General features: G+C 37.0%; 1 protein-coding gene across 8 annotated transcripts in view; it reads right to left on the reverse strand.

Annotated features, from left to right (window-relative positions):
* Window positions 1–14,208, reverse strand: part of LOC134536553 (myotubularin-related protein 6) — a 211,039-nt gene that overhangs the window by 48,491 nt on the left and 148,340 nt on the right. For 7 of the 8 annotated variants that reach the window (XM_063376301.1, XM_063376299.1, XM_063376304.1 and 4 more), the window contains exons 2-3: window positions 1,356–1,472; window positions 278–440 (exon numbers count right to left, since the gene is read on the reverse strand). In XM_063376301.1, the coding sequence (XP_063232371.1) occupies window positions 278–440; window positions 1,356–1,472 (280 nt within the window). Of the gene's footprint in view, window positions 1–277; window positions 441–1,355; window positions 1,473–6,002; window positions 9,603–14,208 lie in introns of those variants that run through there. The other variant, XM_063376298.1, reaches the window with a different exon arrangement.

A 14,208-nucleotide genomic window follows, 5' to 3' on the forward strand; every position in this document is an offset into this window, starting at 1 on the left:
GGTAAACCAACAGGATAAAATTTAATATGAGAAGAAATGCAAAACTGAGCAATGTTGTCAAAAACTGCATTGAAGGAAAATTAAAACTAAGCAGAATATAGAGACAACTAAACAATTACTAAGCAAGAAAGATCAGTTTGAAGTTCGAAAACCAATTTTGGCTAAGATTTGGCTTTAATTGGATAGAGTACTCCATCGTGATAAAGAAAAATAGCGTTGATGCTAATACTTTTACAATGACTAACTGTGCTTGAAACAGTAAACGCACTCAACATACCCGGCTGCGACAGTTTCTGAAGCGTCGTGAAGATCTCATGGCAGTCCCTCTCGCGCGGGACGACAAACGTCACGGACAGAAACGTCTTGCACCTGATCTGCAGGGGAGAGCCAGTTGTCGTCAGCGGCAACTTCTCCACGCTGGCTATGTGCATGTGCAGGATCTGCAAACACACGAGAACACAGCTTCACTGAGAGTTGGTACACAACGAAGCCTGATGCCTCTGAAATATCAGTGACACCCAGCGCTAGATAGCATGTTTAAAATTGGTCAAAGTTTTATATCAATATGTGCTACTCACACTTTTGACAGGATTTGTTACTCACTCATTATTAGGGACACCGAATTGCAATAAAACCTAAATACCACCGCAAAGCATGTGTATCCTACATCAAAATGCAAGTTAATACTCCATTTAGCACCAAAAGGTAACTAAAAATATGAAATCAATCAGCATTTTTAACAAAACTTATCTTAAATTAAAAAAACTGAATTAATTGAATATAATTTATCCAGCATGAATTTAGTACCAGAATGTATGTATGACCTAAATGGAGTGGAAAAAAATAATATTAAATTGTTTCATCTTTTATCACTTACATTAGTAACACATTTTTACATCAATGATTGCACATGTTACAAACACACAAAAGTGTGTTGATTTATTTTTATTTTTCTGTGTACTTCTGTTCTAGACTTGCTTATTACTAATGATTTCACTGTATAAGTGCATGAGGTGTTAATCAAAATTTATATATATATATATATATATATATATATATATATATATACATATATATATACATATATATATATATATATATATATATATATATATATACATATATACATATATATATACATATATACATATATATATATATAATGAAATATTCTATTTTTATATTTATTTATAATATACTTTTTTAATGACTAAAGACAATTTATAAAAATAAATACAATAACACTGAAATCTCATGATTTAAAAAATGAAACTATCTTAAAATAAAACCATAAAATCTTGTCCCTACACTATCAGTCAAATTAGTCAAAAACCCACGGCCTAATGTCCACTTACCCAAAGTTCTTTTTTTCCATCAGGGTCCCCAAATATGAGATGTGTTGTCGTCAGGTACAGAGTACCTATGGAAGGCTTGCGAGCATTATATCGATCCAGCATTCGCACATTTTCAACCTGAAAAATATTATAGATAAATAAAATTTACTCTCCGATACGAAACACATATTCTATATTATTTCCACAATGCTCAGCTCAATTCATCATACAATTTTCACACTACTCTGTGACAAAAATAACCATTCACAATTTCCAAAACACTACTAAACATAACCTAATTATGTAAGTAGAAAAAAGAAAACACAGCTATAATATGACATCATTTCTACGTCAAATGTATGTAAGAAAATGAGTTTGGTATTATATCAGTATGATGTCAGCATGATATCATTTATCCTTACATCATTTTTTAGTCATAACAGATGTCAGTGGTTTGTCAAAATTATGTAAAAATTCATTAAATAGCTATGACTTATCAGTGATGTCAGACCTAGGTGATGTGTTCACTAGGGAGTGAACAGTACACACAAATTAAACTTTTCAAGCGGTTAATTTAACTTCACTTACTGCTACTACAGCATGTCGGTGATGCGAACTCACAGGATTTTACCCATCCAAAAAAGAGTCCAACACGCACCTGATACAGTCGAGTATAATTTATCAATGTATTAGTGTATATATGCATATACGTGTACACAGGCCGCTGCGATTCGCCAGTCTGGCGCAACACGTCACTAGCATTTCGGCGACGCGAACCCATAAGTTAGGCCCCTACCAAAAATCGCTCAATGTGACTAAAGAAGTTTTCACTTCAAAAATCATTTCTATTTATCTAATCAAACTGAAATTAAGATATTCGTAATTAATTTATATAACTTAAAATACCTTCTGCTATTCATAGTTTTTCAAAATTTCACCTCTAAGGTTAACAAAAAATTATGGAATCCACGAAATCAGATAATTATTAATTTGACAAAATAAATTAAAATTTTACATTCATGTAGGTTTGTTATAAATATTTTGGATTCCACAACTGTTTTAATAAAAATGGGACGAGTTTGGTTTTATTTGGTTAATGAATATTGCCATATTTACTCAATATGTAGTTCTGAATTTTCACATATGCAAGCTTGTGGAAAAAGAGAGATGTAAAAAAGTTGTGAATTTTGCTTCATTAATATTAAGAAAAACTACTAATAGATGTTATTACCACTTTTGAAACTTAAACCTTTGATGATTTTGCAATGAATGAAACCTTATATACATCTAACATTTTATATGTATATTTCTTAAGTAAAAATGTTTTGAAATAATCACATATATTTCTTACAATGGGGAACATATCAGCAACACCCTGAGATTTGTACGAGCAAATCCGCTTGTTATTAGCAAAATAATGCTTAGTGAAGAAATGCATTTCTAACTTTTCAATGACAAGCACCAGTGGCTAGCTACTCATGGGACAATTTCTATTCAGAAAATGAATAATTGTTTTAACAACTTCCTGTGTATGAAGTGCAGATGAAGCTACCCACTAACCTAAATTAACTCTAGTCTTGCTCATTAATGCATGGGGTGAAAGGAACATGTACACCAGTCTGTCTGCACTTGCAAATATCTCCAGTATTCAGGATAGGTCTAAAATCAGGCTCACGCACAGAAGGACCCAGGTTCGAAGCCTGTCACAGTCGTTGTCCCAAAACCACAACAGGCCATGAAGATTCGCTTCTCCACTTCCCAGTGTTATTTTCGTTGCTGTGGACTCAGTGAATAGAGCTCCTGGGAGTTGAGGCGAAGGTCTCTGGGTTAGATTCCTGGCCCTGTTAGGGATCTTTTGCTTTTAAAAATTTTCTTTCTGGGGTTTAATACTGAGTGCTGTGTTGTCACGTCACCCAAATATTGCGGAAGGCAGCAGTAAACCACAGCACATTCATCTCACCTAGTACGTTACGGTCATGCCAAGACCATCTATCATTGCAATAGCTGGGGAGGTCAAACCAGCCTCCGGTCCAATTAACCAATCAACATCATCATTTTTTTGTGTGTATCTGCTGTCAAAGATGTAAAATTCAATAAACATGAAAAAAATAACAACTGAAATCATTGGGGTAGCAGTTCTCATTCTCATCCACCTTCAGTGAACGCTATAAGCCATGGTGAAGAAATTACTTATGTATGTACTTTTATTTGTCACTTTTAAGAGTTTAATGGTTTTGTATTTTTTTATGCAAGAGAAATCATGTCAAAATATGTTTATTTGTCTACTTGCCTTGGATTATTATTTTCAACGGTCGATTGCTCGAGGCAAGCTAAGTTAGTTGTGTCCTGCTCCTGCTCGAAGCTAAACGCAGCTGCAGTTGTACACAAAGAAGCTGCTTATCTATACAAGATAAGTTTGAATTTGACTGGCAAGTTAAAAACACGACTTAGAGACTGAAGTCCTTCCCCAAGGCCTCTGTAGAAAATAATAGAGAGTGTATAGAACACTTTAGGGTCTTGATAATGTTTAATTGAACAAAGTTCTCTAACTGCTGAAAAATTGTTACTGTCGTGAAAATAACTTCTTAGTCAAAATAAACATTTTTCAGAGCCATCGTGTTCAAACTTAAATACTGTCTCCATTATTCATAATAAGCCAGTCCTTCAGCTTCTGTTGCCTTCAGGCTGGGAATTAACTTAAGTCCACATATATTTTATGTTTGTTTTTGTGAGGGAACCTGCAGCGGACGTTCATTGGTCGAGTTCAGACTCACCCTATAAGTCCCATTCCTACATTCCTAGTTCCAAACCACTCTGTGATCATCGCTGTAGCTCGCCTCAAGGTCCGGAGGCTTGTCAGAGCTCCAGAGGTCCAGGGGAAGGCCTGCTGCACCCCACCCCCCTCTTTCCCAGATTTAGTAATAAACATCAAGTTTTAGTTTTTTACTGAATTAAAAGCTGTTGTGGCTGAGTTATTTTCGGCCCAAGCTTGACCAGTGTGCGATGTTAAATTGGATAAAAGGTGGTAATTAAAGATAGCAGCACTGTCTCGATCGGTCGTTCGGTGTGTAGTGCCTACAGAGTGTATCATCCTTAGTTTGCACTGTGCATTCAAATGGGCATTTACTTGCTTTCTCTTTCCAATGCACGGATTTCTGTCATTTGCACTGTGTTTGTTTTGGAGTGTTCTGTTGCCATACATATGCCATACAGCGCAACTGTTTTAGACACAAATTTATAATGCAATGAAGTTTTTTTTTTAATGCCTCTAAAAAATTGTATTTTGTAAATAAAAATTTGGGATAAGAACTTTTGGAATTATATATTTTTTTTTATTTCATCAAGACAATAATATACATACAACCTTTACTTCTAAGGAGACGAAACTGAAAGATGCTATATTTGTTGCAACCATTTTTGTCAACAAATTTTTAAATCATTTAGAATTAACAATTTTGCATCTGATTGAGCATAGCGAATAATTTAATTAAATGTCTTGTTATTAATATTAACTGACTGATGTACGTAGTATCTACTGCGGGGGAAAAAAAAAGTGTTTAGCAGTGAATTATTTCTTTTTGTTCAGAATGACCGCAAATGTGTTCGCTGTGTAGCCTCCAGCCGACAGATTATTCCGACCTTACGGCCGGCGTTCTCACGTTCCCCTCCCAATATGCACCCTTAAAGGGTAGTGTGGGAGTAACATTCCAGTTCTCTTGTTTAACCATTTTAGAGCTTTTTAACATACAGAACTGTTATTGATCGCTCCCTGTTGTTGATCGGGAGTGTGTTAGACCAGCGGCTGGGGCCACCAACCCAGCATGGTCGCCGCCTCAGCCCCTGTACCACACTCAGCTGACCAGACAGTTGGCTGTTGCTGGCGCCTGCATCGCGCCGGGACCCCTCCAGCCGACGGTGAGACAACAGCCGGGGCGAGCTCGGCCAATCGATGCGCGGGACGAGGCACGGCGCCGTTGCCCGGCAACACTGCTCCAGGTCCCAGCGGCCTCCGCGACCTCCGCGACCCGCCCCACTGCTCGCTCATCGCGGCCCGTCGCGCTCGGCAGCGTGTTGCATCGTGGTGGCCGCGGCTTCAGAATACTTACGAGGGGGGACGCACCACAACGCCGAACGTACAATAATGTCGAAAACCATAACGCCGAATGCCAAATTGACTACAACGCCGACAACTAGAAAACTGCTGTGTACCACAACGCCGAAAAATGTCATTGCAGGACTGCCACAAAGGTTAGGTTAGGTTAGGTTAGGTTAGGTTAGGTTAGGTTAGGTTAGGTTAGGTTAGGTTAGGTTAGGTTAGGTTAGGTTAGGTTAGGTTAGGTTAGGTTAGGTTAGACTAGGCTAGGCTAGCCTAGGCTAGGCTAGGCTAGCCTAGGTTAGGTTAGGTTAGGTTGTGGTATTTCGGCGTTAAGATACATTTAAGAAAAACACACAAATTCCTTCAGTTGTTTTTCATTTGGCTCCTGTGCGCCCTCCCCCCCCCCCCCCCCCCCCCCCCACCACCACACTCTTCCCCGCAGCAACATTTTTCGGCGTTACTGTATTTCAGCGTTGTGGTACACAGCAGTTTTCTAGCTGTCGGCGTTGCGGTCAATTTGGCATTCGGCGTTATGGTATTCGGCGTTATGGTATGTGTTCGGCGTTGTGGTATTTCGGCGTTGCACAGTAGGAGAAAAGCCCAAAAACCTGGCCAAAACCTCAAATGACCTTTGACGGGAATGAAAATTGGCTTACAGGGGTTTTCAAGGTCGCTGATTACGAATCTGAAAGCCAAATTATCGTAAACAAAATGGCCGATCCAATATGGCTGACATGAATGTTAAAAAGTTGCCAGATGTCGACAAAAATTGGTATTTACGGATTTTCAAGGTCGCTGATTACGAATCCGCAAGCCAAATTATCGTAAAAAAAATGGCCGATCCAATATGGCCGACATGAACGTTAAAAAGTTACCAGATGTTGACAAAAATTGGTATATACGGGTTTTCAAGGTCGCTGATTACCAATCCGATATCTATTGTTTATAACTTGCAACAAAGAGCTTACAGCAAATTGTTATAAACAAAATGGCCGAGTATCCTGCTAAATAGATACATTAATATATTGAAAAAAATCATCATAATAAAATAAACGTGAACAGTGTATTCTACGCAATTATTATTTTTATTTCCAAAATACATACGGAACGTTTCAAAAATAGAATATTTTATTCTTAATCAAAATCGTAATCGGAGTCGGAGTCGGAGTCAGAATCATTATCCGAGTTTGTATCTATTACAACTCCCGGCACGGCTTCAATCTCTGCGCAAAATGCGTCTGCTGCAGCAGTCACTTTAGGAGCGATCAACATCGCTACAGCTTCCGGCGACAAACTCTTCAGCTTCTTCTGTGGTAGTCTTCTGACACTTGAAATGTACGGATCAGAAGTAACTAAGAGCCGATGAAAAACATCTTCCATAGTTTTAACCCTGGAACTTTTTCGCGCAAAATCTTCTCGATATCGTTTGATGTCTTTGTTTCGAGCTTCCTGAGCATCTTCGGATAATTGGCCGATTGGTAATAGAGCATGAGTTATTATCACTGGACCATGAATTAATAGTTTGTGCACCGAAGTAGGCATGGAGTACCAAGGGTATAATGCAACGGTCTTTCTTGCCGTTTCAATAGCATACTGTTCAAATCTTTCACAGTTTATCTCGTGGCCACACGATATAACTTGTAGGATTACGTACAAGCGTTTAATAACTTCTTCGTTGACCCCCGTTATCGCAGCGGAAACCGTCGAATTTTCAAAGAATCGCCGAGCTGTGTTGCCATCATTGCTGCTGCCGTATCCAGGCTTTGGGCGATCGATATTTAGACCCAATTGCTTCTTGAATCCTTCTTGAATGGCCCTCTTGCGTTCCAGGGTAATTTTATTTTCTTCGGCACTTCGAGCTTGCCATTTTTTAATGCCGAGTTTGTAAGACACGTGTAAGCAATACTCGAAGCACCGTATCCACGCGTGCAGCGTCGACAATCCGAACTTCAAATTTGTTTTATTGATTTCCCTTTGCAATACAGTGTCGATGGCATTAAAATCTTTGCTGGTTGCTCCACACAAATAGCACCGTTGAGCAGATTTCGTCAATGATACAGCGTTGCAAACTTTACCATCTATCATGGTGAACAACAACTTGTACATTACGGAGATTTCTTTTCCATCTATTACACTTTCGAATGGACGAAGTGACTGTATTTGTTCTTCAACAATTTGGACTTCATTAAGTGTTGACTCTGTGTCTTCGCGTAGAAACAGTAGTCTAAGCGGTCTACAAAATCGTGGAGACGAGGGTCTGGGGTTCTTCCAAACAACTATTTCTTCCTTCGATTGTTGATCATAACACACGAGTTGTAATGGCACGACTGAAGTAAAGAATACATGCGCATCAGATTTGCTGTCATCACTGAACGTCTGCTTATATTCACTTTGCCCAGAACTTCCATCGCAACCCCACTTGCAAATCAAGTCCATTTTACAAACATTATCTGGAGTCAATCTTTGAATGAGTACATTTTGGACGAGTAAAATACGTTCAACTGTATGATCTAATAGTGCCTGTAGTTGGACTTCTGCACTACTCTCTGTAATCCTGATTGCATCACGTGGTGGATAACAACGTTTTTTTGCTTTCATCACTTTTTCGTAAGACGGATATAGCTTACAGTTATTTTCCTTCCCTAATCTTCTCATTCCCTGGTAAGTACTCTTGGAGAATTTATATTCAATCATAGCGGAAAGTGCAGCCTCTTCGGATAAAGTAATTTCATCCGTTGCTGAGTAAGCTTTACGATACTTGGAAGCTCTTAAAGGACTCGTCATTGTTACGTCCTTAATAACTTTTGCGGCGTCGGATTGTCCTGAAGAGCGAAGGCTCATCTGAGTAGCGTATGCTAACTCGACCGAGTTGAACGATGTACGAATATCTTGGGTCTTCCTTCGTTTAGATCTTTCACTGGACATTGTAAACTCAAGGGACGGGCGGCCGCCCGTATTACCCGGGCTTGTTACTACAGTGTCTGTAGGTGCGGCAAAACATACCTGCTTGCTAAGCCATTCACCGTTATTCTTGAAAAATACACAGGATTTTCTGTGAGCTTGTTGCCACCTCGTTCTCATTTGATTGAAGGGTATCGAAAAAGTCTGTTTCGAGTCCTCAGGCACTACAACTGTACGTCCGGTGTCCTTGGAAATTTTTTCTACCATAAATTCGATCAAGGAAGCGAATTTATCGGATAAATGCTCGCTGATTATCAGAAATACTTCTTTCCTTGTCAGCACCAATTCTTTGTAACCGGATCCTGTAATAAAGACATAAAATTGTAGAAAATTGGTGTTAAAGGAAAAGATAAAATGTTCAATTAATACAAAAACTTGAACAATGTACATTATTTTACCAAATAAATAACCGCAATAATTGAAATAATTTTAAAAAAATTAGACAGAAAATATTGACATGGATTTGGTTAAAAGAAAGCTTTGCTTACTATATAATATATGTATATTCAAATATTTTATTTGAATGTTATAACATTTCATTCATATTTAAGACATTTTTATGTGGTTGATTTTAATATGTATATATATATATGCATACGTATATATCACAATTAAATCACAGAAAATTTATATATATATATATACACATACATATATATTAAAATAATTTATTTCAAGCGTATAACAGCCGTCTTGTCCGTTATGATGCTACTTCACCCATTCTCAGGTAGAGGCGCAGAGGCTGCTCAATAGTGCCGCGTGCACGCTCGGCTACCGCACGATGCGAAAAAAATCATAACGGACAAGACGCACGTTTTCCGCAGGTAACTCTTGTAAATTTCGAAAGCTTATACATTAAACTAAAGGCCGAGACTAGGAGCTTTGCAAAATGTGACAAAATATATAACTTTTCGGACCGTTGAAAATATAAGTTTTCAAAATTATTCAATTTTATTTATGCCGAAGGCTATACTACATTTCAATCATTTATACATAAACTTTAGATTCAACCGATGTAAAAACATGTTCTACATACCTCCAGAAGTCATATCCATGTTGCAGAATTGAAATTAAACCCGTCACTTTAAAGTTATGGGTTTTTGAAGTCAGCGTTATTTTCGTCTGTTCAGCGCGTGACACGTACACTCTTCACGAACACTAGCTGCCAACTGACGCTGCGGCCAGGGATGTTAGACAGTGGCTCAACGAACCTGGTACAGATGTCACTAAAAGCTGGTATCTGAAGAAGAAAAACTGGTACACTCCAAGATCTTACACTGACAAAGATCCTGTAGATTTTGTTTCATAGATTATATATATATAGGATATATATATATAATGATATTTATATAAACTGCTTTAATACGATATATACTTTGGAAACATAAAAGGTTACACAATTGTCAACAAATAAAGTATGATAAGGTTGGTAACCTATTTTTTATTCAATCCGCACGCCATGACGGCAATACGGCATGGCGCTGTGATCAATTTCTACAGAACTAGCTTCTGAAAATATAAGATGGCCATAAAAACTTTAGCACCTAGTATGAATGGTTTTAATTAAATTAGCACTTAAAAATTTCTCTTAAAATGCAGTTTTATTAAACGTGTACAGATGGAATTATTAAAACGCAACTATTTTAATTATTCGTCCACGCCTAATGTTAATTGGTAATGCATGGCGCATCGCGTATGGTCGATGTTCAAAGTTGGTATTTCTGCATACCAGCACAATTTATACTTGGTACATGGTACAAGACCCTGAAAAATGGTATGTGTACCAACAAGTTGGTACGTCTAACATCCCTGGCTGCGGCGCAGGTATACACTTAAAGGGCTTCCCCTTCCACAATAGAATTCAGTTACTAGTCCTCTACCTGAATGACTACTCAACTGACCCTATTACGAAAATTTATTTTTTGGGGTTTTGGCCAGGTTTTTGGGCTTTTCTCCTAATGTGCGTTGTGGTAACGACCCCTTATGAGGCCCTACTGTGGCAACTAAAACCGAGAGGTTTCTAGGGACGCGACACTCGCATCCACTGATGCGCCTCCTCATCCAGTATCTTCTGAACACTGTTTTTTTTCCCTTCTATATAATATCACTTTAGATTTTTTTATCGTAAGATCTGTTTAAAAAGTCATAAGCATAAATGGTAAATCAATACAGACAAATAAAAACCTTAATAAAAATTACCGAAAAGCGAACTTAAAACTTATAGGGGTATTTATTTTCTCGTATTTTTTTATTGTTTAAGTTTCATAACAAAATTTTTATTTTAATCGCTTAGATTTATAACAGTACCTTTTTTTTTTATTTGTAGTTTTTATTTACGTTTTGCTGAATTTACAGAGATATCACGACTCAAAATAGCTACATGAACATTAGTACGACTAACTATCCCTTAGAAGTACGTCCTTTACATTTGTGTCTGCATTTAGTAAGGGACGTAGGGATGTGTGTGGTGTGGAGGCGTCCCGATGTATGAGGATACAGCTAGGGAATGCTAAAACCAGTAATAAGTTAATGTACCGCAATTCGCGAACATTCTGTACACACTCGAGCCCTTTTAAAACGCTCATTGTTCAATGTGTTAGTGAGGCGGGATGATAAGCGCGACGCTCGCTGGAGCTGTCTAGTTCTAGTATTAAAAAGAATGTGTTGTTTACCTTAGCGGTGTCGGATTCATTATCATAAGCTGGTGTCGGACGGGTTTGCTGCTGGAGACAGAAACTTCTAGTACGTCAACCCCCGAACCAAGGCGCTGTTTAGTTTTATGTCAGTGATACGGGTTTTTCGATGTACTGAATAGCAGTTTACTGTATGCCCTAGACCACTAAGATTTCTCTAGAGAAGAAACTACGTTTCGTTTGTATATGCAAGACTAAATGTAAACAAAAATGTACTTGTATAAAAAATGAAAAAAAAAAAAAAAGCATTTCTAAATGTAACAGCTCTGTCTTGCTGTAGTAAGTAGTAAGTAGAAAGTAGAGTATATCCTAACGTCTAAATATTTTAGGATATCATTTTGATTTAAAATTACTAAAAATATCAATAATATTTTATGCATTATCCTTTTCTATGTAAAAAAAAATGTTCATTGTGAACATAGTAATCTTATTTTATGTTTTGCCTAAAGAATCGGTGTCATTATGTAGAATGTTTAGGCGATGTACAGCATATCTGAGGAGAGAGTTAAAAATATTTGAAAAGTATTCTGTTATATTCTTTGCTAAAAAAAAAAAAAAAAAAAAAAAAACGCCAGGCATTGTATGAAGTGCCTATGTATTCTTGAAATTCCTATATTAAATACCTTGCCGCTAACATATAACATAATGAAAAGAAACCTTTTTCCTGTCATTATTATTATTATTTTTGCTAATCCACCTTGAGTGCGTCGGCAAGAAAATGGGGGTTATTCCCGCAAATGGGTGTCCCGGGGGCATACACCTTATCCAGACGGGAAGCCTTCTTTTCACAGACGAGAGAACCAAAACCTGAAGTTCCCCGAAGTTCATGCTTTTTTTTCGTGTCTTTTATGTAGCTATCCTAACCAAATCAACCGTCCACAATGTTTTAAAGTATTTATAATGTAGCTAACCTAACCTAATTGACCATTAGTATCCTTTCATCAACACCGCCATATTTATTTACAATGAACAAAAAAAACCGAAGATGCACGATCGGGCGTTTGGCTCTCTCGTCTGTGAAAAGAAGGATTCCCGTATCCAGACATCGGCCACATCGGGGCTTCTTATTTCCTTGTGGTGCGATGGCGCCCTTAAGGGAGTGCCTCCCATTTCAGGTCGTGATTTTATATTTATATTAATCACTGATCAACTTTTAGACTTTTTCAATTGTTTAACTTTCACGAAATAAAAAATATTTACAGCGCATACTTATTTGCATAAATAGCTGCGAAAGTTACTTTTTTTTTTTTTTTTTTTACGTTTTTGGGTTGTACAAATAAGGAGAATTTAATTTATTGTAGAACTGAAACTTTTTAGGTTCAACTGCAATGCCACTGGCTACTTCATGATATAGTTTGCATTTCTATCACAAAAACTCATTTAATGTTTCTTGGCTGTCAAAATCGTAACAAAAATTTGAGAATTTTTAAATGCCAGGTAAAATTAATTAATATTATCTTAAAGAAATTTCAAGCATTTCTTGAAGTAGCCAGTGGCATTGCAGTTAAACCTAAAAAGTTTTAGTTCTGCAATAAATTAAAATTCTCCTTATTTGTACAACCCAAAAACGTTACAAATGTAACTTTGGCGCTAATTATGCAAAAAGTATACGTTGTATATATTTTTCATTTCGTGAAAGTTAAACAATTGAAAAAGTCTACAAGTTTGTCTGTAATTACTGTAAATATAAAATCTTAACTGAAATTCGCCAGAATCTCGAGGACACGAGAATTACGTATTTAATTAAAATTTTAGTTTGCGAGAATTCATAAATCAATTAATAGACTAAAACAATTCGGTTATATGTACCTATAAATGTGTATGTGTATGTGTATATGTATATGTATATATATGTACCTATAAATGTGTATATGTATATGTATATATATATATATATAGTATATAATAGTTCCTCCGGCGCCTGGCGCCGGCGCGTGGAGCCGAGAGCCGAGCCACATCTCTGACGTCACGGCGGCCATCTTGGATCCGCCATTTCGGATGGCATAATTGTGTGTTCTCGAAAATTCCGGCGTTGTGTTTTCCGCCATATTGGATGATGACGTCATCGTTGCAAATTTCGTTACGGTCGCCATCTTTAAAATCTTTATTTATTATCTGATTTTAACGGAAAAAAAAATAAAATTTATAAAAAAATTCACTTAATAAAATTTTAATGAAAAATAATAAAAAAACAAACATTTACGACATGGAGTACGGAGTCCTCGGTTCGAACCCGACGAGTGCAAAAAAATTAAAATGATGACCGATCCTTCCCCCGTGGTGGCTGCTGGCATACTGACCCCCACCACTTTTTGCCATTCATATTAATCGTCACCTAGTATGACGTCATGTCTGCCATCTTGTCTTCGATGCTGGAAGTCTTCATCATCATTGTATCGTCGGCGAGAGTGCGCTGACGCCATGTTATTTTAATTCTTATCCGCTAGAGTGCAGTAATCATTTAGTACTGTGACACCCGCCATCTTGAAATTTGGCCGCCATCTTGAAAATCCGTAATTATTTAGCTAGAAATTCGGAAAAAGTTCCAAAATTTATTAAATAAATCACTCATTAATTTGCATATTGATTCGATCCGCTCCTGTCCTCGGTTCGATGCCCGATTTATGCAATAATGTTTAATTTTATCTAAAAAATAATAATTTCAATAAACCATGTTCAACATTCTTAAAGAGACTTTAAATCCTCTACTACCATCATCCTATCAGACATCAAGACCACCATATTGGAAATTCGTAATTTTAATGCTAGAGATTCGGGAAAAAGTTCAAAATTCATTAGCTAAATTTGTAATCTATATACTGATTGAATAGATCGACTTAGGTCCTTGGTTCGATCCCTGGCCGATACAAAACAACTTTAATATTTTAAAAAAGTACCACTAAAGTGGCAGGTTTGAGAAAATAAAAAACACCGCAAGTTCTTTTAAAAAAACTTTTAAAACATACATACTACACTACTACAAGTACAAAAAAAATACACAGTCAAATTACTAAAGTTTTGTGGATTCCTCGATTCAAACAGTCTTCTAAATGGACGAAGTAAGTCTTTTACATGTTCGTAAATGTCTATTCAGTTTATCCGGTCGACATATTGGTACACCACA

This window comes from Bacillus rossius, chromosome 11 (assembly GCF_032445375.1).
Source record: "Bacillus rossius redtenbacheri isolate Brsri chromosome 11, Brsri_v3, whole genome shotgun sequence".
In the NCBI taxonomy this organism is placed as follows: Eukaryota; Metazoa; Arthropoda; class Insecta; order Phasmatodea; family Bacillidae; genus Bacillus; species Bacillus rossius.